This window comes from Pezoporus occidentalis, unplaced genomic scaffold (assembly GCF_034315485.1).
Source record: "Pezoporus occidentalis ecotype Australia unplaced genomic scaffold, CSIRO_AGI_Poc_V1 ctg296, whole genome shotgun sequence".
Classification (NCBI taxonomy): domain Eukaryota; kingdom Metazoa; phylum Chordata; class Aves; order Psittaciformes; family Psittacidae; genus Pezoporus; species Pezoporus occidentalis.
In genome coordinates this window covers 370,616-398,056 of record NW_026914896.1, presented here as the reverse complement: position 1 = coordinate 398,056, position 27,441 = coordinate 370,616, and the positions used below count along the sequence as shown (strand labels likewise).

Genomic DNA, 27,441 nt, shown 5'->3' with positions numbered 1-27,441 from the left:
AAATGTCTGCAATCCAGCTCTTGTAATCAGCATTTCTACAACTGGTAAGTGGTGTTTATAAAGCAGAGCAGCAGCTCCTCTATAGAATCTGGAGCATGAACTGCACATGCAGCAGCATGGTATGTGTGGCGAGTCAGGGCACTCTCATCTCTGAAATGTTTTACCTAGGTCATCAGACAATTACATGACACTTGCAGAGACACTAGTCTAAATCCTAGCTCACTCAGCACAAAGAAGTGAGGGACTGTGTGATGCCAGGGTATCCCAAGCTAGGTCACTCAGTTACCTTCCTTGGAACCACCCCCTGCAACCTCTTGGTCATCTAAATGAAGAAAACTTCTTTGACCTCATCAACAAATTTAGCCCTTCCCCAAAGTGAAAACAAAAAGCATCAGCTGGAAGGTTTTCTATCTGGCAATACTTAGTTTGTAACTTCAATGTCCTAACAGCTCTGGTCTCCTCCAACTCAAATGTTAGTTCATTAGCTTCTAGAATAGTCTAAATTGCCTGGAATACTCTAAAATCCAAACTTATTTCAGGTACCATGAGCAACATTTTAATCTGCTACTTCGTAGCCTTCAAGTGTTGATATCTGTTGACATCTGTCTATACAGGAAACACCAAGCTGACTACCCACACTCCAGAAGCATTTGAACTCCAGAGTTCTTCTCAGAGTATGCCTTATTTAGCCAAATATAATTTTTCAACATTCTACACAGTCCAAATCATACTTACCAAATACCAAATACAAAACACTGGGGGGAAAATTCAGATTCACAAGGCTAACAGAAATCCAGTTAATTATCTTCCTGCTAACATGAAATACCAAGATTACTAAACTGGACTGTGGTATTCTCAACCAAAATGCTCTGCAAGCATTTTGGTTGAGAATACTCAACCCAGGTGAGCCTCTAGTATCCATCTCTGGGGACAGGCTGCCACTACATACATTACTTTCAGCATCTCATCTGCATGTGCTGCTAATTGTTCATACAAATGCATATATTCATTTACAAGGGGTGCCCAAACCATATTTAAAGCCTTTCTTGTGTTGCTCTGTTCCTCCCCATCAACATACACAATGCAAGTTGAGATGCTTTAAGTTTCTTATTAAAATCTACCAGGCAGTATCAGGAATAAAAACACTGGACTGAGCAGACATAAGCAATTGTGATTTAGTGCATGAATCAGTATTGGGCAGGACAACAAATTAAAATATGACAGTTTGATTCAACTATCAACTGTCTGGAAGTAACTGCATTATTAGTGCCAAAACCAGATTTGGAGATTCTTTCAAGCTGATTTTCCATGCAGTCAGCTTCACCATGCTGTAGCAGAAGAGCCAGTCAACAGCGAGGAGGCATTTTAACACAAAAAAAAAATGTTACAGTGAACTCATTAAAGCAGCTAGGAAGCTCAAGGTGTACTACATGGTGATCACACGTGGAAACAAGTTTTAAAAGAGTTTCAAGATGTAACTCGGACTTCTCAGTTAAGGAGAGACATTTCAAATCCAAAAAGATACTGAAAAGAAGCAGCAGCAACCTTGTAAAACTTCACAGTTACTTTGTCCAGGAGAAAGGAGAACCGTAGGAAGTCTCCACACCAGTGTCTGACAAATTCCTTAGTTAGGCACCAAGCACGACAGCTCAGAGACCCAGTTGAGCCCCACAGTGAATGCGCTGTCACTTTAGGACACAAGCAGCAATCAGAATTACCATGCCAAATAGATTATTAAGAACCAGATGAATAATGATAGTGTGGGCAGCATTGTCACTTAAACACCCCGAAACTAAGAGTGCATAAACTGTTGTTTCCTATTTCTTAAGAGTCAACTATGAGTCTGATAAAACCTCAGTATTAAAGCCTAATAAATACCTTAGCATTCAAACACTACCAGCCCGAAGCAAAGAAGTAAAGACCAAACCAGCACAAGCCACACAGAAGCTCCTTCTCCCACAGCTGGCACCAGCATTTGTGCAGCTGGGTAACAAACTAACTACAAACTCCCTCCTTTTTAACTAAAATGGTTTATTCTGGAAGAATTTACCATTTAGACTTCTATTTCTGGAACTGACTGTCAGCAGTTTAGTCAGGACACACTTAGACCAAGCAGCCACTTGGTTCTTTCATCAAGTATATGCACACATATACTCCATCAGCACTCTTCTATTCTGGGTAGAAAATACATAGCCAGGGTTTTCCTTCCTTTTCCATCCTAACACCCGAGCAGTATCTTGGCAGCTGTACTGCAGGGGGATGGCAGCAGGGAATAATAACCTAAAAGCAAATAAAATTAGTGACCTACTTGCTTGTTTAGTGATAAAGATTGCTGGCCAAGCCAGCAATTTTAAACTAAACTTAATGGTCATCTGATTAACAATGTAGATTTTAACATTATTAATTCAACAGCACATGTACCTCTATGGAGCACATCATTAACATCCTGTGTTGAAACTTTTTGGGAGAGTGGAGTGAGCAAGCACCCACCAGAAGCCAGCTCTTGCACAGCTTGGTTACGAAAGAAAAATCATCCCTCACCACCCTTCAGAGTATGCTCTAATTTACTTATATTTGCATACCACAAGCTGTACAGTAACCACCATTTTTTGCAGCTCAGTAGCCACAAACTCCTTACCTGCATTTGTGGCCTGGGTTAACTTTGCAGGTTTGAGAGCACCTAGCAACTCATAGCCCCATTGTACTGGCTGTCACACAAGCAGTAACCCTTACAATGCAACAATAGCATTAGCTGCCTCCTGAAAAAGGAGTAAAGTTTCAAAATATGCTTCTTTACTCATTATACAGAGATTAGCCTATGTGTAACATAATTCAAGTACTAGATCACTAGCTGCTCAAGTTACTCTGGTATATTTTCAATTAGCCTCTTCCCAAGTGGTCACTGTTCAAAGCATCAATGTATGAAAGCACAGGAAGAATTTGGTGCTGAATCTAACACTGGACCACTAATTACAATGTCAGTTCCACATGCTTAAAAAAAAACAAAAAACAAAAAACAAACCCAAACCTAACAACAACAAACCACTACACCAAAAAAACATCCAAAAACCCAAATAAATCTGAGCTTTGCAGGAAAAAGTACTTCCTGCTTATGGCAAGATGGCTCTCACACTACAGGCAAATATACTGGCTGCTTTGCTGCATGTCCATTATATTTTATGGCTTCAAAATGTTCCAAAACAAATATCTGGAAGACATATACATAATTAACTATTGTTTAGCGTTGCTCAGCAAAGTTATGTCATCTTTTCAAGGCAGAAAGCCTGCAGAGATACAAAGGCTGTTTACAGCCGTATTAACAGCCAGTGGGACAGCATTTCAGGCTCAACAGTCCTGATCTTCCTTAGAGGAGAAAAAAATGAGGAATTGGGTGCTGGGGAAGTGACCTCTGGAGTATCCAAGCAATGACATACACAGCACAAGCTCTTTTGTTTGCTGTAATGCTGCCCAGCCTTTCTGGATAGCATGTCTGTGGACACCAGATTTCATATTTCACGTGTGGCCATTTCATGGCTACAGCTATCGGGACTAAAATGCTGTCATGCTGTCAGCAGGGGAAAAAAATTCTCAGGAAATCCAAAGCACAGGAACTCAATACCATGTGCTAAGCTGTACGTGCTGCAGAGACTGCATTCACTGTACAATTGCCTCTGCACTGGGCATTGCAGCCTGTATCATAGGGGGGTTTTATGCTCCTGCTATGATCTCTAAAATAAAAATACAAGGCAGTATATCTAATTATATCTAAGGTAACACATAGCTCATTTGCTTTCTTTTTACTTTACAGTGAACAGTTAGCTTTAAACACAGCTAGTGAAATATCAGATTAATGATCATGAAGTCTGCATCACTAGTTCATTATCCTTACAGCTCAGTAGTTTAACACAAAAAGCCACAACAGCAAGATTATTAATTTGCAAATTAAACACTGATGTGGCATTCTTGTACATGTTATCACAGGACATTAAAGTTGTTTCCAATGTGAAATGTTGTCTTAAAAATCACAGCTTCATCCAAGAGAAAACTGACTACAGCAAACTAGTGAGAAAATTTCACTGTAAAAACCCTAAAAGTATGCAAAAAAAAAAAAAAAGCCAGCCAATGACAAAGTGTTTATAAGGATGCATTTTAAAGTCATCTTCCTGTTACACTAGAAGATTTTCCCTCTTAAATACATGACTAGCACTGAGCACACAACAGGAACTGGCTGAGGCCACCTCTTTACTCCCTATCTAACAAAAGCATCCTCCAAATGGTAAAACCATAAGTTTAAACAGGGAAAAAAAAAAAAAGGGATCCTGAATGCTCCAGAAAATATTAACAAAGTTGCTTACAAGTAGCTTATCCTTTGATTTTCTAGACACTCCTATAACAGGAGTGACACAACAAGCATTGCATGGGAGAGCATGACAAGTCTGGTGCTCGCAAAGTGCCATCTCCAGAGCCAGTGCTGACTAGGGGAAGCCATAGCAAACTCCTGGTCTAGCCCTCTAAACCCAGGATTCTCCATAAGTTCCTTCTCAGTAGTGCCCGGTGACCTGCCCAACAGAAGTGACAAGAAAGGAAACACCTTGAGATGTCCTGAACACTCAACTCTGGGAATTTAATACTGAGGTCAAGGTTACACACAGGAATCTGCACAAAGCTAACTCAGATACTGAAATCCTGCACAAGACCACTTTTACCACACATTTTGTTCAGATGATTGTCCTATTTTTAACAAAAAAAAAAAAAAAAGAAGAAAAGCTGAATTGGGACACCCTTATTCGGTCAGCTGGCACTGGGGCATTTGGCCCAAAGGCACTTCAATTTGGATCCTCCAGCTTCTGGGTAGATGCCTTATCCTAAAGGGCATTAAGCACAACCCTCTCCAGCTTTCCCCTTGGCACCAGGCCACTGCCCAGACAGGAATGCAAAAGCCCAAGCCAGAAAATGAAAGGAGACTGACTTCTCAGAGCACACAACTTGGAAAGAACTGTCATGATTATAAATATTTTACACTGGAAAATGAGCAACCCTTCCTTCCAGCTGAGCACCTTAGGCTGCAGAGGCACCTTCCCTCACTGCTGGCTTGGTTTTGACCTTACTCCATTATGCAGCCAAGAGAAAAAAGTTTCAACCAGGGAAAGCCAGGATTCCTCATCATAAACTCACAGCCTGATGACCAGGTTATCTCCAAAACTCAGAAGATACGGGTTTAGTCCCATCAGGATGAAGAAGGAACTGAACACAACTCCAATCGATAAGCCAAGGCTGACCAGTACACTTGGCTGAGAGCAACATATTAAATTTCTTGTGCAAGCCAAAGCCCCGGGGAGAGCACAGTTGTCCCCTGTCAAGAAATGGCAGAAACCCTCCAAGTCCCACAACAAAAGCTGAGCAGTTAAAATAAGTGTGGGGGGGGGGGCCCTTAACATCACTCTGCTGTGCTGAAGTTGTTGACACTTCAAGCACCCGTGCACAATTTCAGTTCTTTACCCTGCTTATCACAGACTGCTCTAAAGTTGTGATAGAGTTACAAGGCAAGATCATACGGAATAAAAATACTGCAACAAAAGCATAACAGGGGCTATTTAAGAAGCCTGTATTACCCTTGACTTTAAGTAGGACTCTTAAAACCAAACTTGCCTAGAATAAATGCAGCTGAGAAAGGAAGAATACGGAATCAAAATAACGAAATAAAGGCTTCTCCAGTCCATAGCAAAGCTAAACAACCTCCATATCAGACATCCAGAAATTTCTGCATGGTTGCAGCACAATTGAACTGAAAGTAGGAGAATGGGATCCAGCAATGCAACTCACAGATTTCAATAAAAAGGGAAGCAGATGCTTTGATTTCTTTGTGAATGTGAAACTTCCTACAAAATACTCCATACTTTGGGAAGGAGGTTATCAAGACTCTTAAATGCCTGTCATGTCAAGCTCTCAAATCAAGAGCTTTGAAGTCAAACTGAAGAAAAGATCTGCGCTCAGGGCTGGCAACCGGGCTGATGTGAGCATTCGTCTGGGCAAGTTTCCATTCACTGTTCAGCAGTGGAATTATTACCAACATAAAACTTAACAGGTCAGCACAAACAAAGTTTCAGAGGTTTGATCAAGAGTAAACAATACACAAACCACCTGTATTTTGCTAATTATTGCTAAGCAACATTAAGGCCAACAGTTTAGCAGAATTCAAAAGGGATCAGGTATTATATGGGTAATAAGAACATCCACAATTACATTAGCTAGGATAAAACAGTTTATAAAAGGATTAAAGGAATACCAATCCTTGTGGCATGAGTCAGCCACTGTATCATAGATGAATTGTTCTTTCTGATTGTTTTGCTTAGCATAGAGCAATAGAAACCATGCCCATTGTTCTGGCAACTGTTAGCTCAACTGCACCACAGATCAGCCTACAAAACCCCAAATCAAACTAGATTTCACTTGCTCAAGTTCAGGTTTCTCTAAGTGAGCTTATTCAACTGTGTATTACATTTAGCTTTGAATAAAAACAACTCAGGACAAAACTTTAGCTGATTTATATTCACAAATGCTTGCAACACATTAAAACAGAATTGAGACATTAAGTCACATAAATCGGTGTGACTCACCCTCAAAGGCAGATCATCACAATGAAACACCCAAACCATCACAATGGAACACCTAAGTAAGCTATTTTCTGCTGATTTCAGTAACCAGCTACTACCTGGAGCTAGAGAGAAAAAAAACCACAAAGGTCCCTATCAACAGACTTGCCTTGTCCTGTCCTAAAACAGATCAGCCAGAGAATCGACATCCTTTTACATTTAGAAGGTGATAGCACTACTCACCCACTTTAGAAGAGTTCAACCACTCTGATCTTACACCTTGGACTCCAAGCTTTTGGCCCACTGCAAGTCTGACAGAATAAGGAAAGACAGGCGGAAACAAAATATTTTTAGCAGTCTGCCTTCCTTGCATCTACAAAGAGTAGCTTAATTTGCCATTAGCCCCATGAAATGGCAGAGCTATTCAGACAAAGGAGCTATAATTACCAAGTCATCTCCAGCTGAAGTGTTAGCTACCATATGCTCTCTTCACAAAACTCAGACTACTCATGTGCCTAGTTTATTAAGCTCCCTATATCAAGCCTCATTTCGACAAGAGGGTGGTTTTGATTGTACAAGGCCATTTTGGAAGTTTCAGCTGTTAAAATAATCAAAGTAGACAGATAAAAAGAACAGCAGATCCCAACAGGAGAACAGGCCACTGTAAGTACAGCATTCAAAAAGTTTACATAAGGTGATCCAGGTTTCATCCCATGCTCCCTTTTAAAATTAAATATTCTTTGCCCATAAGAAATACTTGAAAAATGTACCACTCTGCTTCCAGAGGTGATCTGTGAACCTTAATCTGCTGATCATGTCAGATAAGGTTCCAGAAGCCTTAAGAAATTTGAAGTCTTGAACCTGAGATTGACATTTCCAGTGTAAGAACACCTGGAAGGGTCAGAGGGAGCTGTGAGACAGGTTAAAAGCTTGCAAACCAAGAAGTGATAAAAACCTAAATAGGTATATTTGCCATTCCTCCTTCAGCAAAAGCTACTCACCAACAAAAAACAGTGACTGCAAATTTTTCCTTTAACATTTCAGTACCGCAGAAGCTGATGTCACTCGTCAAGGAAAACTTCCCTCTTTCTGGAAGGCTTCAGAAGTCCAATCAACTATTAATTGTAACACTAGCTTTACACTGCTAGTAGAGAAAGTTAGAAGGGATCTTACCTATGCTGAAAAACGTGTCTAAGCAGAAACAGCTGGTTAAATAAGTGAAGCTTTGAGTGAAATAGTCAAACTGGAGCTGCTTCACAGAAACATCAAACCTGCCTAGTATCCTGGCTACTACCTGTAGTGCTAAGTGGCTTTAAACATGCAAGTATATATATAAAAAAAAGACTGTTCCTGTATCTATAGGTAGGATTTTTCCTAGAAAAAAAAAAAAAAACCCACAGGAAAATGTTCGACAGGAAATTCATCCTGCTACCAGTTTTCACTACTTACTGCCCTTTGTAGCAAGAAGTAGCTTATGAGTTTTCCACTTCCATTTGAACAAAGCTTTTGACTGCAACTATTCACAAGTCACTACACAAAAAAAGCTCAGAAAGCAGCTATTAGATGAGAGGTGGAAAGTGTACGTATAACTTCTCCAAGCACCTGGTGTTCTGCTTGAGATTCAGTGCCTGTAGAAATACCTGTCATAGTTGGCAGTTACAAATATGCTTGTGGCAGCAGGAAACAATTGGCTCAAACTCTGCTCGTTTTATTAAGTCAGGCTTTCTCTGGGGGCTGCTTTTTATGCCAATATGAAAGAGAATTCAGTGCTCCATAAGGAAAGTAAAAGATTAAAACTTGCCAGTTTTACCCACAGAACCACAACACAGCATGTGCAATCACATGCAAAACACACATGGTAAAAAGTCTGAATTTCCCACCATGATAAGCACTACAAGGACCTAAAATAATTCCTGACGCAGCTGAAGCTTCTGCAGTTTAGCTCGGACATGGAAAAGAATTCTCACACCTACATCTGCTTCCATGCAGGGTTTACTTTCCACTGGGTTTTGCTGCAATATTTGTACGACTACATCAAGCAGTAGGGCTGCAAAACGAAACACTCCAGTACTACCTGAATTCACACCGCCTTCATCAACCACTTTTTTGGGAATGAATACATCCTGGGAGGTCAGTGTTTCTCCCCAAGGATCTTGCTTCATGCAGCAAGAGGGCTGCCAGCCACACTGTCATTACAAGAGAAGAACCATCAGGGCTGCATGACTCAAGAATCCCACCCCTGAAAACAGCAACTTCCTATTGTAGTCATATCAATTCCCAGTATAAACCTCGAACTGCTCATTGCTCCTGGTTCTGTCAATCTGTCACCATTTCTCAATCTTAACATTTGCTAGCTCTTTTCCTAGAGATATTTAAGTGACTGCAGTTGCCGAGACAACCACTTCATCAACACCAGCACCTCAGCTCATCTATCTTTGGCTTCCCTTCTGTTCACCATGACTTCTAGGAAATCAGCTGCCAGAGTCATTTTGAAATCTGGCTTTTTTTTAAACAAGGCTTTCAGTAGCCTTTGAGATCTTCTGTCCTGAGAATCTCAAGTTCCTTTCACAGGAACAGATCTGTATTAATTCTGCATTCAAAAGTGAGGTTCTTTCTAGAGCTGGAAGAAGTCTGATAGTTTAAATTCCAATGCACTGAGCCAAGGAAAGGGGAAGATGCAATCACAGAGGTATACATCCAAACCAGGTTTATGCACGCCCATGCTGTCACTTTCAATAACTCACTTAAGTCTCCTTCTGTTTTGTTTTCTGTTACCAAGAGAAACAGAGTGTGACTCAGTATTTCTTATCAAATTCAGCTAGGCCTTGAAATGCAATGACCATAAACATGTCTTAAAAAAAAGAAACACAGAACAAAGAAATCAGTAAATGGATAATCCCAATAGCTATATGCATGTTTTAATTAAGGGAGGCTTAAGCCATGAGACTCTTGTGCCATGGCAGCCACGAAAACTGGTGGCCAATTCAGCTGAGCTTTGCAAGCAGCTAAGCATAAGATCTAATAACAGTTTCTAGGAGTTTCACAACAGTAAAAGTGAGAAATAAGACGACTCATAGCACTCCTCTTCTCCCAGTCCATCGATGTTAGATGCCAAAAAGAAGGCATCACGATGTCAACCACAAGAGCTTTGATCAGAATTTACATCTTCTAAAACGTGGGTTAATCCAACGGAAACAGTTAAGACAGGTTTGATTAAGTTCTACCACCACTAAGGTGGCAGAACCAGCATCTTTGTACCCTCAGCAGTTGAAGCCATAACAGCAGCTTCCCAAGTCCACATCCTCATGGCCCTTGCTGCTTAGATTTACAGCTGCAACCCTACCAGCTTTGCATCCATTAGCACACATACTGGTTGCAGTCTAACCATGGCAACGTGGGATTAAGCACCGGCTGAAAAACCAGCTCGTAAGCTGGGTCAATTCACAACTTGTATTAAATATCATGCTGGCGCTACCAAACCACTACTGTGCTTGAGACAGGTCGAATGTGCCATTGCTGCATTGCAGGCATACTTAAATACTATAAAATTACCTCAACAGTTTAGTACTGTGAACCTTGGTGGCTTGCCACAGTTAACACAGTGTCATTGGAGAAAGCCTTGAGTTTTCCTTTCACCGTACCTATTAATACAAGGTTAACAAAACAGAGCAGGAAAAGACTTTATATTCTGCCTGAAACTCAAACTCTACATGTCAATCACATTAAGCTGTGACCAGAGTTTTAGCATTTAAGTATTACACAACAGTATTTATCAATGCATTTATAATTAAATCTAAAAAGCCCCTGGCAGTTTGAAACACCCAGTTCCCTTTTAGAAGGAACGGTACCTGCAGGTCAGTTGTGCTGTAGTTTTCTATTTAAAGTGCTTGCTAAGTGTAGAATTTGGCTTTCTGCCTATGTGTTTTAAGCTCAGTGTTGTGGTACAGCCTGGGTAATTGCACTACGGGTGACAAGCACGACAGCACTTGGAGGCATGTCAGTAATATAGTTTAAACCCAGTCTTAACTTACTAGAACCAAATCTTGCCCTGTGAACGTGCCAGCTCCAGGCTGTTTTCCTGGCCATGCTATGAAGCTGCAAGCCATTTCACACTTCCACACTTGACATCAAATCCCGTATGCCTGTTTTACTGTGCTGAGAAGCTTTATTCTGAACCTGATCTTCAAAGCACAGGAGAAAAGAAAAAGACCTGGGGTAGCTGTAGTAGAAGTGCTGGAGCAATTAAGACAGTAGAAGAAAGAAATCCCAGGGGTGGGAGGTAAAAAAGCTGGGTAGCTCTGAAATCAGTGCAGATCCCTCTGACATTTAAAACGACAAGGCAGCCAAGGCATAGCTTTGCCTCCTCCAACAAGAGGTCTACCCAGACTCTCTCTGGTACACTCTGAGAATTATTTGTGAAGCCTGCATAGCACACATCTCCCCCAGCAAGCCTACATACTCAGGCCTTGACTTTACGGCTTTCTCTTCAACACCAGGAATGTCCCCCTCCTCCCCCAGGTTAAGTTACACAACCCCAGCTTTATTTTTTGCTCTCAGAGAACTGCCGCAGCTGCCTCGTGGACAAAGTCTGCGCAGGGGAGTGTGACTTGTCAGTACATCAGGATCCACGCTGGGGTGCTTCAGGAAACTGCTCAGGTTTTTATTTTTAAAAGCCAGGAATAAGCAGAAGCTCCTATTCCAAAAATCTTTGCTTGTCTGTTTAAGCAACCTGAAAGCTACTCACTTGACAATTTCTTCAGCTACTCCAAATTTAAATACTGTACTTGTAAACATACAAGTTGGATTTGTTTTGGAAGAAAGCTTTCCCATGTGCTATTTATAAAAAGCGAAACGCTTTCTACCTACAGATTTAGTCAACTATGCTATTATAAGAGATACCATTTTTACATAAAAATGTTAATTTATCCAGAACCATGAATACAAACCACTGCAGATAGAAGACTTCTAGTCCGCATCCTATTCACTGTTCCTGCTGCCAAAGAACATTTTGGCCCTACCTTACATCCAAAGGTATACAAAGCCACCATACTTCTACACGACTGTTCTAACCCTAGCCCTGTGTCCTTCAGATAAGCACCTCTTACAGTCACCAACAGATCTGGAACAATGCATGGCACTGGCTCTCATCTTGCTTGTGTAGCATCCGCAGACTGTTCTCGACAAGTGCCACGCTTCACCCACACAAAGGGCCTAACTGATGATGAATTCTGGATTGTGCATCCCTTTCACCCAGTCTAACGTCAGATCCTAGCAATCTGTGTTCAGAGTAAACGTGACACAGCAATATTTAATAGCTTTACCAAACAAAGCTCAACTAAACACATACTGAAGAAAGCTTGTTGGCTGCCACCTAGCAGACAACAATGGTTGGTTGGTTCTAAAAGCATCTAGTAACAGACACAAACCTTTTTGGAAGAAGCTGATTTCCCATAACCCTCTTATTTCAAGTTAGCATCTTCTAGTTATTAATCTGCAAATTAAGATCCAAATTCAACATACCAACTGAGCATTAATAGTAGGCTTTAGGTCAGCCTAAATTTTATCCTCCTTGTTTTCTATGTATTACTACAGTTGCACCTGAAAGTAGTAAACGGAAATCCCTTCCGAGAGTACGGAATCTCCTTCCCAGTGTCAACATTATGTTCATCTGCCACAAAACACCTCCTTCCGCTATATTTAAAATAGAGTTTAGATGACAACAATGCAAACCCCACTATTAACACAACATTTGTTCCAGGAAAAAAAAAGTATCTATTCTTTCTAGAGTACAGAAGTCACTACTCTATAATTAACAAGAGAAGGGAAGAAAACCTGAAAACTTACACCCCCTGCTATGAACTAATGCATGCTGATCAAAACAGCTAGGAGATCCCAAGTAAATCAGTGCATGCAAGAGTTAAAGATACAACAGAACTGATGCAGATGCCAACACCTGATGTTTCTTTCTGTCCACTAACCTCCGACCAAAGCTTTGCTAGATTTGCTTAAGTGTAACTCACAGGCTTTCCCTACTACCAACAGCAAGCTTACATTTGTTTTAATAGAAGAAACTATCCATCTTAGAAGCGCTGGTTAGGAATTTGCAAGCCAAAAATACTTACTGTTCTCTTGGAAGCAGGCAATCCACATGCTCAAAGCCAATAGCTGCGGAGGGGAAGATGAAACAGAACAAGGCCAAGACACCAGGAGCTTCCATCAGGTCACACACAGAGTGACTTTATGTCAGCCCAGTTATGCCCCAAAGTACAGTCAGTTCATTATAGGAAGAGAGATGAAAGAAGAGGTAGATGCTTGAGAAGGGCTCGGATTCCCAGAGACTCTAAGACAAATGAAGAGGCCTGGTAGCATTATGATGACACGTCTTTTGTGGCCAAGCACGTCAGAACCTTCCTCCATGCTTCTGCCATTGAACAGACCAGGCAGGATCTCAAGTATGGTGCACGCACCAACAGTTGCTAAAGATGTGCCCATAAGTGACACTTCATTACATCCCCATAAGGCCTAGGATGCCATGCTTTGGGACAGTTACTCACCACCATTACCCCAACCTGACCTGATCTACCACTTAGCAACATGCCTGCAACTCCCAGCAGGAAGCTCCCTGGCTAAGGTAGGCAGCACAAACCTACAGCAGCCAGCCTAGCTGTGGCTAGCTTTGATTTTCACAGCTTCTGTTGTGTGCCAGAATGCTACTTAATTGTCCCTTCCAGGCAAAATACAGTCCCTGGTCAAAAGAGCCCAAGCATAAGTTTACTGCTCACACCAGAGACATAACTCAACGTGAACAATCAAATACATAGCAGGTGTGGGATAAGCCTGCAAACTGAATTAAAATTAACAATGATTTGACCAAGCTGAACATGAAGCAGGTTGCTTCAAGTAAGTGAAATCAGAGTATCACCACTAAAAGCTGAATTTATTCTGTAACATCGAGAAGAAAGTTGCCAAGACCAGCAGCCTTCTTACCCGACTGGCTGCTACAAATTCCTTGGTAGCCGCCAATGCTACTATTACTTCTTTCCAACTGGAGAATAGCCATGGATGATATAGGTTCAAGATCTTGGCTATTATTGTCATTAAAAATAGATCTCCAGAGTGACTCCCAGGGCTAGTCCTGATGAGTCTGCCCATAAGACTTCGAGGGTCCAAACAAACTTCAGTATTAACAAGTTCTCAAAAATAATTCAGCCCCTTCTGAACTGTAAAAGCCCAAATGTTCACAGCCTCAGCGAAGTCCACCTCACCTATCCAGCTTCCCACAGCAGCACCACTATTGCTGTATTTCAAGCAAACAGACTTCTTCCACATAAATGAAATACTGCTGCCAACCAGGAGGGGCAAGTGAGACTTCACAGAAAGTGTATTAGTCAAATTTCAAAAGCACAAAAGCTTTCAGGTTTCTGGCACACACCAAGAAATTGAAATCATTCCATGTGCTGGTCTCAAAGCTTTCATTTTTCAATGCTCCAATGGAGATCATTCAGTGGACCTCCCAACAGCTCACCTAGTCTGTCCTCAGGAGGAAAAGGTCAAGATAATGATGGTAGTAGTCAGCTCCTAGCTCTTGTTCTAGGCCTCCTCTGATCCAGGCAATGTTATAATGTATGCTAAGAAGCACAGATAGAGATTTCCAGTTCTGATACTGCTTGACAATAGAGGATTGTGTGCAATTAGGTCTTGTATGGCAAAAGGAGAGCAGCAACACAGCCCACCTCCACCATTGGAATAAAAAATGGAAAACTTTCCATTTGGAAAGATTGAGCCCTGTCAGTTTGCATAATTTTTCCATTGTTTGGCTCTATTTCCCCGAGATTGCACAGAACGATCCTTTGATAAGGTAAAATTCAACATGAAGGTTTTCTCTTGGATAACAATGCAAAGAACCTGAAATTTCTTGCCTGTCTGTTCAAAAGATAGTAACTAAAAGCATGTAGATAGCTTTAGATCTGGTTCGTATTATAGGAATTCGTTTTTGACCGTGTAGTTAGAAGGGCATTCTTTTTCTTTTTGTGTAAAACCTGAAAATCTCCAGTATTGCAGTGATGTTAACAGTGTCTGAGTGTGGGACCACATCTGTAACTTCTCAGAAGCTCAAATGTGGTTTTACCTCAGTGTTTCTGAAGTCTTGCTTATGCTGCCTGCTATTTTATATAGTAACTTATTCACACTGGCTATCCCCTCTTTAATAGCCTTCTAGGTCTGCTCATTTTGCACCTAGAGGGTAAAGACTGCTCCCCAAAAAACACTTGCAGAACCTTAACTCTAATCTCTGACATGCAGTTTGTCTGTGTAACTTATGGCTGTCATCAGGTTTCATAGTAACGAACAGTATGGACTTAACCGTGGAGATTTTATGTTGGATTTAAGGGTAACTGAGTTAAAGTTGGAAATGTAGCAGGGTTACAGAAAGACTGCAGTGTGGATGGACTAGAGGTTATGTGACTCATAACATAACACGTCTTCCTATAATCTGGGCTGCGCGTGATCAGATGTGTGCATACACATATGCACGTGCACAAAATTAGCTTGCTATTTCCAGAGTGCTGCTTCATTTTTAAAACATTAGTGGTTTCTCCAGCATTATGAGTTAGAGGAACTGCAGTTAATCTTACTAAGCTTTTGCGGTAGTGACTTACTGAGAATGTCTCATCTTACCAGGCCAGTTTAATAGTAATAACTTTGGCATTGTGTACCCTCCCTGAAGCACTAGTAGCCAAGATGAGCCAAATTGATTTACTTCTGAAATATTTAAAATGCATAAATATTTGCCCCAAAGTGGCCTACAAATACGAGAAAAATTACAAGATTCTAAATGTAAAATTATACAAATAGGAGAAAAATAGCAAAAAAATTATACACAACTGCTGAGTTGGGGGCATATGCAGAATATTTTGGAATCTTGCATGACTTGAAGAAACATGACCTTAAGACTTCCTGGATGTTTGGGGTTTTCTTAATAGAAGCTATCACCTGGAGAACAAACAGAATGTAAAGGGCCTATCTTAAGTAGGTGACACTTCCAGCTATCATACTATTTGTTACTGACAAAGAGAAGGCTGCGGGGCAAGTTGGCTGTGCCTTACTGTGTAAGGTTTTAGTACTAAAAGCATGACGTGTTCCCATTGGTCTGTTTTGTCATCTTAAAAGCACAGAAGTAACTTAGAAATTCAGGTAAAGGGCTTTTGCTTGGGAGATGGAACTTAAGTTGACAGCAGTAGGGACATGTTTGTAATAACTTGGGGAAGAGTCACATAGCTATGTATCCTAGTTAAAGTTTAAAACATGTTTTAATGTTCATTGTAGCAAAGTATTTGGAGAGTTGAATTGAAAACCCCTTTGCCACAGTACTGGAATAATGTGAGGACCAGCATTCAGGCAGTTGTGCCACTTGATTCAATTCTTGTCCAATAGACACTTGCCCATTGCGGGAAAAAAAAAATCTTGGCCTTATATTAGTGTTCAGACATCTCCATAGGCAGAAACCTTTCACTGTCAGACCTAGGCAAAGGCTGAAATTACCTTCTCTTTTCCAGTACCCTTTTTGCCCTTATCAAAACAAAAGCCATACAATGGAGTCGCTCTGACCTACAATACATTCTATTAAGACACATTTGTGCTTGTATAAAGTCTACTTGTGTAAGCCTCTAATGCATAGATGTAAACTACACTGTTGTGCAAGTGCTTGCTTACCTCGTCTAAAATAATTATCCATAAAAGCATTCACCTTTATGAAAAGAATGGGCTGCTTATAATGTATTGAGAAAAACTGAATTTCATTTCAGTGCTCCCAATTATTTCTCTTGCAGAATAGTAACTGTACCCACATTTAGTGGCTGAATGCCTTTCAGTGGTGCATTTCAGTGGTGCATTAAGAGCATAACTTGAGAGGCTAACATCCCTTCTGTACCTTTTAAGTACCTTGTAGCTATTATCTAAATCCTTCTAATTTGTCATTCACATGGTAACAAAATGCCCATACCCTAATGTTGCAGATTAATGTGCACAGTACTTTCCAGTTAAGGTGGAAAGAAAAGGCCTTTTCTATCCTTAATGAAATTGCCACTTCAGGGGACCTCTTCCTAACCTCACTTTTTGTTGTTGTGCCCATGTTACTCAAAACTCTAAGCAAAAAAGGCACTGAGGCTCCACTTCTGTTGAAAACTTCGTGTTCAAATTCAGCGGATGATGTAACGTTTCTTCTCTTGTATAGTTCTGTAACTGTCAAGTGACTTTACTGACATGACCACAGTCATGTTTAAACAATTCTCTATAGAGGACCTGTTGTCACCTCTTTCTTTTTTTAAAGAACTTCTAAATGAAACTGGACATTTTACATTACATTTTGGATAGCTCACAGAGGTAGCCATCCAAAACCCAATATGCAATAGCAGAATTAGGGTCAATCTGGTATTCCCCAGGCCTGAGAGTTAGAGATCATAACTGTGCTTATGATCAGTGAGCCAACATCTGAAGAAGTTTCTTGCCTCCCTGCCTGCAGGCAGCTTAGTGGTTCTTTGGAGAGATAGCCTGCTCTGAATGGGAGATCTTCACACCAAGAGCAAGAAACTCTAAGCTCGACAAACCCACAGTTCTATATCCCTTTGCTGCATCAAACCTCTGATGATTACCATCATTGATACCTACAGGCAACAAAAACTAGAACAGTAAGTACACTGAGGGAAAAGCTCTGTTCTACCTTGCAATGAACGTAGAGGCCCGTGGAAGCCAGCTTTTGTGCTGAGAGTAACTCACGTTTTTTCCTTGGCACCAAGGAATATTTTTGTGGAGTTAAATGTTCTGCCAGTTACATAATTCTAAGTGCTTAGGAAACTGCTATTTACTTAATTTTAAGCTTTCTGGGAAGTAGCCTACAATACCAAACTTCTAAACATGGAGCTCATTCTTGCCATCCATCAGTTCCATATCAATTTCCTGCTCTGAAAAAAGTTATCCCCGCATATTGCAAATTACTTTGACATCAAAACAAATCATTTGCAAGAAGCTGAGATCAAACAATACAGAACTAAACAACATACAGTTAATGAGTTAAATTGCAAGGAAAGCAATGTCTTGACAAGTATTTAGCCCCCAAATTATTTGAGAAAACGAATCATAATGCTTGAGTTTTCTTTTCCCCTCCTAACTTGTGTCAAGACTTGCTCCTTCAAGTAGCAAAAATACCTTATGAAATAAATTGCCTTCAGAAATCAAATAGCAGCTCTAACAATGCAGTTAATTTTTCTTGTTTCCTTTCATGTTAGGTACATTCATTTTCATCTACCCAGCCTAAATTCTATTAAGACAGGCTGAGAGCGCTGGGCTTGTTCAGCCTGGAGAAGAGAAGGCTCCTTAAAGGGAAACCTTAGCAGGTCCCAGTGCCTAAAGGGGCAGACAAGAAATCTGGAGAGGCACTTTTTGCAAGGGTCTATAGTAGAGAACATGGGGAATGGCTTTAACCTGACAGAGGGGAGACTGAGATTAGACATTAGAAAGAAGCTGCTCACTATGAGGGTGCTGAGGCACTGGCAAAGGTTGCCCAGAGAATCTGTGGCTGACCCACCCCTGGCAGTGTCCAAGCCCAGACTGGACGGGGCTTGGAGCAACCTGCTCTAGTGGAAGGTGTCCCTGCCCATGGCAGGGGGGTTGGAACTGGATGAGCTTTAACTTCCCTTCCAACCCAAACCATTCTGTGATTCTAAATCATCTCTGACTGAGCTTGTAATATTGACTCTTGATCTACATTAAATATGCTTCTTGACAAAGGATACTTGGTCAAACCATGCTTCTGAGCCGTGCTATGTGTTTATAAAGAAGTTCCTATTTGTGTAATTTCTCACTTTCACCTACCCTGAAAGGCTGGCTCCCAGCACAAGAATACCATTCAGCTATAAAAAAATTAGAATAATTTCCTTTATTTAAACACAATCAAAAGCTGTGATGCTAAGGCACAACTGCACCAAACACACAGAGCTCTGAGTAAGCCACCATGAAACACTTCATAATAAGTCTGCAAGTATCCTGAAAACATCACTTTATCAAAGCCTTGGGCGGAGGTTTATCAATAGACAGGCTGTGAAGGCCCTAGACAGACTGGATTTCAAGGCAGAGACTCATCAAGAGTCAACTGAGATGGTGAAAGCCATTGAGATTATCACAACTATCACTTACCATCACCAGAATGCATCATAATAACCCTTGTCGTTATGGTCCTTATTTAAGTATCAGCTGCGAAAGCAAAGAAGTCCCCTGCATGTAGCAAAGAACTCTCTCAGCTGAACAGAAGATGCTTATGGCATGAAGGTGGCATCTATGAACTGCTCGTACACAGTACTACAAAATACAGCACAATCCAGTTCTCTACCGCTCAGGCACTGCCTGCAGGACCAGAAAAAACAAATTCCCAATATTTTCGGAGCAATTCAGAACTACCACATAGCACAGTGGGGTCTGATCTAAAGACCTGTCTTACCACACCATGTCCTTCCCATCTGACTTAAGAAAGAAGTAAGTGGTACTATTGACAACCTGGACATGAATCATTTCTTCTGAGCAAAACCTTCCCTTTGTCACTCGAAAACAAAACAAACAACCAAACAAAAACCAACAAACAAACAAACCAAGAAAAAAAACCTCAGCAGATGAATCAGCTGTTCACATCTCAGACACACAAGGTCTATGCACCTTTCACCCCCAGACAAACTCCAAATGAGTAAGAGACCAAAAATCAAGTTCACCTATTGCAGTCAAACACCTGCAGCCCAACACAACTGATTATGCCAAAAACTTCAGTCAAGCTGGTAACTCCCTGTTGACTACAGCTGAAGAACAGACATTTGCTCTTATAACTGAATCTCTTTTGAGGATTTACCATAACTGGCCTTGTGCTACTTTCACCTTGACAGCAAGGAATGAAATGTAAACAGCCATGAAGTACCTCAACTCTTTCAAGGCTGGTAATCTGGAACTTAAGCAAAGGGCTGCGCAGAACATTATGTAGCTATTAGTGAGTGGGAAGAAAGTGTCTATACAAAGATAAGGTCAAGGTTGACAAAACCTCCACAGCAGATGAGAACCTCCACCTGATCACCTTGTGGGGCTTGCCAATTCAGGACTGCTCCTACCTCTGCTGATAGAAGCTGCTGTCCACACAGCAGTTGCTTCTGAAGGCTGCTGCCCTTTTCCAACTAGTTTGGAGGTCCTAACTGTGAAGTACTGCAGCAGATACCTGTATGCTGTTTTAGTTGATAAAATATGCTTAGATGTTGCACTTGAATTTTTAAGAAGTCACTGACTTTATTAAAGCCAGCACTAAAGTACTGTTAGCTTACCATTTAAGCAAACATTCAGGGGACTTATTTTATGTTTCAATTTATCAAATGCTAGAGTTAACAGGATTAGCAACCGAAACCAGAATCTTTTGTAATGTTGAACCAGTTTTTAAGAGCAGTAGCTCCTGTCAAGGAGATGCAGAGAGAGAGAGAGCACTCCCCTCGTTTCAGTTTATTCAGCTAGTTCAACAACCTGGAGAGAAAGCTCGTATTTCTTCAAGAATCAACAAGGTGCCAAAGGCTGCCAACAGCACAAATCAAGCATTTGTATTCTCAGTCAACCCTCTCTAACACTTTCCTTATTAAGATCACATTAAACACAGGTTTTCCTCAATATTTATACTTACTTTTAAGTAGAAGCCTTTGTACTTTCCCTCCAGCTCCTACCCTCAAACCACAGCTCAAGTGGAAGAAAATTCCCAAACTCTCATTGCCACAATGTTTAAGAACATTATATCCTGTAACTTTAGCTTTATCAAACTAAAATTACAAAACAAGATGAAGCTAGTTCTCTCATCAATCCAAGATATCCGAAAAAAAATAATCACATGCTGATCTGAAATAGTGCGCACCTTGCATATACTGAATATAGCATAGAAGTCACCTCACCAAACAAAGTTTAGGGTATTAATCTTCTCTTTAAATGATTCAGTAAGTCTAACACATACAAAGATTTGCCTGAAGGCTCAATACAAAGAAAGCCAAGAACATCACTTTTCAGGACAAGACTGCTTCTCCCTAGGGGCAGAATGAGGGTCTAAGGCCACTCTTTAGGTAGCTCAGATGTTAGAATGCATCACCACAGATTAAATGCTACCAAAACAAACAAAAAAAAAGCCACCATGCACAACCCCTTATGGATGAAAGATGAGACAGAAACAATACAACAGACTTCAGCTTGCAGGGAATCTTGTGTGGAAAGGTGAAGGCACCATGAGACTTTAGTCTCCCAGTCTCAAACTACGTATCACAGGATGGGTCAGAAGATTTTAGAAGAAAGGCACAACATTTCAAGGACTGAAAATACCAAAAAGGATAGCACATTCATAACACTGAGGTAAGGCAAGTGGCAACCCTGCCCCAATCTACACTTGTTAGCACACATCCCTAGATTATCTCAAAGGCTCCTTCAGATTCTTTCCAGGAACAATCAGAAATGCACGGTCCAGAGACCAGCAAACAAAGATTCTGACCCATTGTGATTTCTCTGAATAAAAATGCTTGAGTAATGTAAGTGCAGGAAGAGGTCATCAAGCCATTTGGGTGTAAAAATGACCCAGCTGCCAAGCAAAGACTAGAGTGACTTCCTGAATTAATAATAATGGAGGTGAGTCTAAGAATATACCTATCATACCTACATGAGTAAGCCAGCCAACTCATTACAAAAGGCAAGCCTTGTGCCAAAGCCTCCTCTTCCTACAAAACAATGAGGCCAAACTGAACGTGACTCAAATCTATTATTCCCCAAGCTACAGGTTATTTTGGTTTTGTGGAACAAAGCTCTTAAACCTTGACCCAGAGAAGCCAAGAGGCACTGAGGATGCACATTAGCCAAGGAAAGAGAGCATACAAAACTTCTTTTCCGTTTGACAGAAGCCAAAGGGCATGAAACAGGAGATGCAGGAGCCACTACTAAAATGATTAACTCCTGGGACAGGCAAGCTGAAAGGGACAGTATTTTGCCAGAGACCGAGGGCACACCAAGTCCAAAGAGGTATGCCCTATGCAGTGTATATTCTGTAGGACGAGGTGTCCCTGCCCACAGCAGGGGGTTGGAATGAGATGATCTTAAGATCCTTTCAAACCCTAACTATTCTACGGTTCTGAAGATACCAAGGGGTTTTAATTGTTCAAGACAGACATGCAATTCCTCCTCCAGCTGATTTGAGAATTTAAGTCTGCTCCTTTCAGTTCCTTTCTGTGACAGCCACGCCAGATTCCTTGTTTACTGTATTTACAAGAGGGGAAACAACCACACAAGGGGTTTTATTTTATTAACAGGAAGGTTGAGAGAGGAATTGAAAGCATTTATCTACCTTCACCAATTACACGTTACCGTTGCCTTTTGAAAGCTGCCCTCTGAAAGGCTGGAGAGGAAGAAAAGGAAAACAAGAAGAAAAAACATAATCGCAAAACCCTGAAATCCTGAAGTTTTGAGGAAAACAGAGCCTTTATCCTGAATTAGGATAGATGACTGAATAGTCATCTTACACAGGACGCTGCTCCGCGAGGACCGGAGCTATCGAGACATGGATGGGAAGCCCCTTACTTTGAAATAAACAAACACAGACCAGAGCCAGATGGACAACCTGGGGATGGGGGAGAACCAACCTGCACCCTGCCATGAGGTACCTGCTCTTCTCTGGGGTTAAATAACAGAGCAGAGCGGGCTGCGGCGCGGCCCCTCTCTCCAGCGCGCACCCCGAGGGACAAGGAAGGGGAGGTCCCGCAGGCCCCCACCCGCCCCTGCGGACCATCCTCCGCCGCCGGCAGCATCACAACGAGCCCCTGCGCTCCCTCCTTCCGCAGGCCCCGGCCCCCTCCGGCTGGGGGCCAAGGGGCTGGCAGCGGCCGCGGACCCGCCGCCCCACCGGGGCCCCTCCGAGCCCGACAAAGAGGCCCAGCAGGGCGGCGAAGGGGGGGGTAGCGCAGGCCCCGGCGGCGGTTGCCCGGGACCACCGCGGCGGCGGGAGGCCCGTTAGGCCAGCGGGGCTGCGGTAAGACCGTACCTTGAAGTACCCGCCCTCGTAGAGGGTGTTGGGGGGCCCGAAGATCGCCACCTCCCAGTTGTAGAGGTCGGACTCATCGACCAGGGTGATGCGGAAGCCCTCCACCGGCTCCTCCTGCAGCGACTTCAGCTCCAGCATCAGCGCCTTCTGCGAGCTGCTCATCTGCTGCTGCGCCATGGCGCGGCGCGGCCCCCGCCGCCGCCGCTTCCCCCTGCTCCAGCTGCTGCCGCTCCGCCGCCGCGCTGCCCCGCGGGCCCCCGCCCCTCCCCGCGCTGACGGACGCCGCCGCCGCCGCCGCCACTTCCTTTTGTGACGGCGCCCGCTCACCGCTGACATCAGCGCGCCGCGCCGCGCCACGCCCCCCGCGCGGCAGGACACGCCCCTTTATAGGCTAAGTCACGCCCCCTTCCAATGGCAAGCCACGCCCCCGACCGGTAAGGGCACGCCTCCACCGGTGAGTTTAAAGAGACAGCGCTCCCCGCCGCAGCGCCGGTCGGTGGGCGTGGGGTCCTGGCTCTGCGGTAGCAGCCCGCACCGAAGCCATGTGCTGGGTTGCGAGTGTGGCGGAGGGGATGGGGCTGGCGGCAGTCACGGGTGGGCTCGGCCGGGGCACGGTGCTGCGGGGTCACAAACAGTCCGGTTTTGTACAAAGGGTGGGATTTGAGCAGCGGGTTCCCTACGGATCCCGCGAGCGGCGGTAGGAGAGGAACAGGCATTACACCATTCCCGAAACCCACGTGTTATTTTCACGTGGCTTCACATGTGGGCAAGGTGCTCCCAGCAGAAAATGCAGTTTCCGTCCTTCGCTCCCTTCCCCAGACTGGATAATAGCAAAGGTGTTGAGATACGTCGACTGGTCAATGTGAACAAGCACCCGTTCCTCAGGGAATCTTCAGTGAATAACGCAGATCCTATTCGTTATAAACAAAAAACAACAAAGAAAAATGAGATAGTGATTACCCAGGAGGAGGACACATAGCACAGCGCAACCCCAGGTGCAGCAAACCTGGGTCCCACTTCTGGAAAGGTTAATGCACACAGCACCACTAGGCTTGCAAGCCGGGAATCTTATCTCTGCGGGACAGGAGAAATAATACAGACAGAATCAACTAGATTGGAAAAGACCTTTAAGATGTTTGAGTCCAACCATTAACCCAGCACTGCCAAATCCACCCCTAAAACCATGTCACTAAGGGCCACATCTGCACATCTTTTAAATACCACCAGGGACAGTGACTCCAGCACTGCTCTGCTCAGCCTGTTCCAATGCTTGACAACCCTTTCAGTGAAAAAATTTTTCCTAATATCCAATCTAAACCTCTCCTGGCACAGCTTGAGGCCGTTTCTTCTTGCCCTGTTGTACTTGGAAGAAGAGACCAACCCCCCCCCCACCTCCTTTCAGGTAGTTGCAGAGAGCCCCCCTCAGCCTTCTCTTCTCCCTCACCCCCCAGGTCCTTTTCCATGAGCAGCTTTCCAGACATGCTTCCCCAAGCCTGGAGTGTTGCACAGCCCTGACAGAGAAAGGTTTATGTGTATTCCCTGAATCAAAGAATTAATATGGTCCTAATCTAAACAAGTAATAGGCTGTGATGAATTCTGAATTAATTGTAATGTCTCCCAAAAAATGTCAGATTTATTTGAAAGAAAGCTCTGTTATCTGTGATCTTGTGGTTACATAAAAATTGGAGATTAATAAAAGTGAAAATCAAGTAATGCCTGAACGTAATCCATGGTGTTGGATTACACGGAGTGCAGGGATTAAATGGTAAACAATGCTGAGGTGCTGCTGCATAGAGAGGGACTGCTCACTTCCCTGGGCAGCCTGTTCCTGACCACCCTTTCAGTGAATAAATTGTTCCCAATATCCAATCTAAACATCCCCTGGCACAGTTTGAGGCTGTTTCCTCTTATCCTATCACTTGCTGCTTGGGAGAAGAGACCAACCCCACCTCGCTCCATCCCCTTTCAGGCAGCTGTAGAGAAGTCTCTACCTGGCACTTGGCAGCCACAGCTTCTTCTCCAGACCTTCGCCCAGGGGGAGAGCAGGGGGCAGATGGTCCTCCCCAGGCACCAGCTGTTACAGGACAAGTTCACTGCTGGCCCTGTGGTGAGCACAGCATCCTCCTCCTTGTCCCTGCAACTGCTCCACTTGCCCTCTTCCTGCTTCTTGGGGTCTCCACAGGGAGGCCCCCATCTCCTGCTCCAAAGATGCTCCAGCACCAGCAGGGTACCTATTCCAGGGCTTGTGACTGCCTCCAGGCTGTAAAATATCCCAGCTTGACATGTCAGGGGTACAGGCCCTTGCAAAATCCCATCTCACCCTTGAAAATGGCCCTGCGAGGAGTGGCATAGGTTTTCTGATGAGCCAGGATGAGCTCTCGCTTGCTGTCATAGGGGTAATCTGCAGGAACATCCCTTGTCCAAACCCAGCTTGCTTGGTTACACTGTGAAAAAGTGTGTGTTCCCATAGATGTGCCCCCCTGCAGGCACAGGTCAGCCACCATCACTCTTTACCACCATGGAGTGAGCTCAGATTTACAGAAAGATGCTTAATTCTGCTCTTGCATTGTCTAAGCCCCTCTCAAGCAGTGATGGGCTTGGGGCATCAACCACCTCTCTGGGAAGCCTCTTCCAGTATTTTGACCACCCTCTCTGCAAAGAAATGCTTCCTAATCCAGTTTAAACCTCCCCTGGTGCAGCTTTGAACCATTCACTGGATGCCAGGGAGAAGAGCTCAGCACTTCCCTCTCTACATCCCCTCCTTAGGAAGCTGTAGAGAGCAATGCAGTTGCTCTTCAGCCTCCTTTTCTTCAAGCTAGACAAGCCCAAAGTCCTTAGCTGTTCCTTAGAGGACATTCCATCCAGCTGCTTTACCAGCTTTGTTGTGCCCCTCTGGGCATTCAAGGATTTTCACATCCATCTTAAATGGTCTTGGGTTGATGGATATAATCTTGACAATACGGGATCAGGTTGGCAGACAAGACATGTGAGCTGGGAGCCACATGTTGCTTGACTACCAGGCTTCCCTGGTGTTAGGTACTTCCATCCCTGTTGGGTTTGCCCACATCTGGGCCACATGTTGGAGGGCTCCAGACACTGCTGAGCAGTGCCTCCTCTGGGGGAGAGAAAGCACTTCACCTCTGCCCACCACGTCCCACCCAACTCCATGGTGTGGGTCAGCAGTTTTTGTCTTCATCCCTGCTCTTCCCAATCCCAACAGCCCAGTCCTATGCTGCAGTACTGCTCGCTGCTGCACAAACAACATCAGTCTCAGTCACACCTCCACCCCCACTTCCCAAACACTCAGGTTTAATGTCACAAATCATCATTATTACAAAGTGCCTCAGCACCAGCATTCACTTCCAGCTGCCCCTCTATGTGCTCCGTTTTCATTGCTGATAAGTCTAATAATGCACACAAACAGGAACACTGTGACCTTCCATGTTGACATCAGCTAGCAAAGACTTGCTCAGCTGGTGTCTTGGCTCACCAGTAAAACAAGGATTTGCTCTTGTTCAGAGGAAAATGCTGGGTTGATTCAATGTGCCAGAGATGACTGCTTTCAGGAACAGGCTGCCCCTATTTCTATGGTAATTGAAACACCTTTCCTTGCAGCCGGCCTCCAGCACAGGCTTTGTCTGAACCAGACTAGTGCCGAGAGAGATGGGAGAAGCGAAGTTTGGAGCTATTCAGGACTTATCTCCACCTGCTGCCTGTCTCAAATGTTAATGAAAGAGGAAATCAAGCAACGCAGAAAGTAAGGCAGAAAGTGAAGCAAACCCTGGTGTATTCAACAGGGCAGGCTGAAAATTTTCCATCAGGTCTGCATTTAGAGAGAATATTGGTCTTTCTCCCCAATTTCTTTTTCCCCTCTGCTGCAAAAACATCCACTGCTTGCAGGAGACAGAAACTGTTGAAGTAACGGAGGACTTTGCAACCTGGGCAGCCCCTTTCGAGGTTCATCTGCTCTGCCTGGTATCCCCTTCCCCTAGCCCAGGCTGCCCAGAGGCTGACATATCTTTCTCATTTATTGTATGGCGTTTCTCTCCCCTAATCAGCTCTGATACATCTAAATGAAAGGATGAAACCTTGCTCACCTCTTCCTTCAGCTGCTCCCCCATGGGTGGTAGCTGCCTGCCTGCAAGCAGGGCTCTCCATGGGGTGTGCTTTGCCACAGATGGTATTGTTTCCTCTTTATCTGCATTTGTTATTTTCCCCACCTGAAGGAATCAATTTGCTCTTTGGGCTCAGAGAACAAATAACAGAGCCTGGTGTAGGAACACGTGGTTTCAGGAACGGGAAGTCTCACCAGGAGAGGAAGAGGCTACACGTGCCATTAATCCAGCCCCCGGCAGTAGAACTTGTAGCTGTAAACTGGACCCCAAGATGCCACTGGCACCTTATGTAAATCTGAGATGAAAACTTCAAGACCTTTCTGCTTTGTTCTCATCATCTATTTTTAATATCTCCCTTCCTTTTCTCTCTCCTCCTTCCTGCGAGCTGCATTCATGAAGGATGACAAACTGGGAGTTAACTCCTCTGCTTAGCAACAGCAGAAGCTTTGAAAATGCAAAGGTCATCCTGCTGTCACATTAGAGTGTTCCTGCTCTGTCAGCTGGCAGAGTGAGGTGGGGACATGGGGCAGGTCCTCCCTGTGTGACTCCATTCTTGGGGCAGGATCCTCTCACATGATATTCTTTGGCGCTTTATACGATTTCTTTCCTGAGTGGCTCAAAGGATGAGACATCTGCTCCTTCCCTTAGGGAACCG

The 27,441-nt window shown here is 43.5% G+C and overlaps 1 protein-coding gene across 1 annotated transcript in view; it reads right to left on the bottom strand.

The window, feature by feature from the left end:
• Nucleotides 1-22,933, bottom strand: part of UBE2R2 (ubiquitin conjugating enzyme E2 R2) — a 51,559-nt gene extending 28,626 nt beyond the window's left edge. The window contains exon 1 of the mRNA XM_062626664.1: nt 22,672-22,933. Coding sequence (XP_062482648.1) covers nt 22,672-22,848 — 177 coding nt within the window. The 5' untranslated portion in view covers nt 22,849-22,933. The remainder of the gene's footprint in view (nt 1-22,671) is intronic.
• Nucleotides 22,934-27,441: the final 4,508 nt, after the last annotated feature.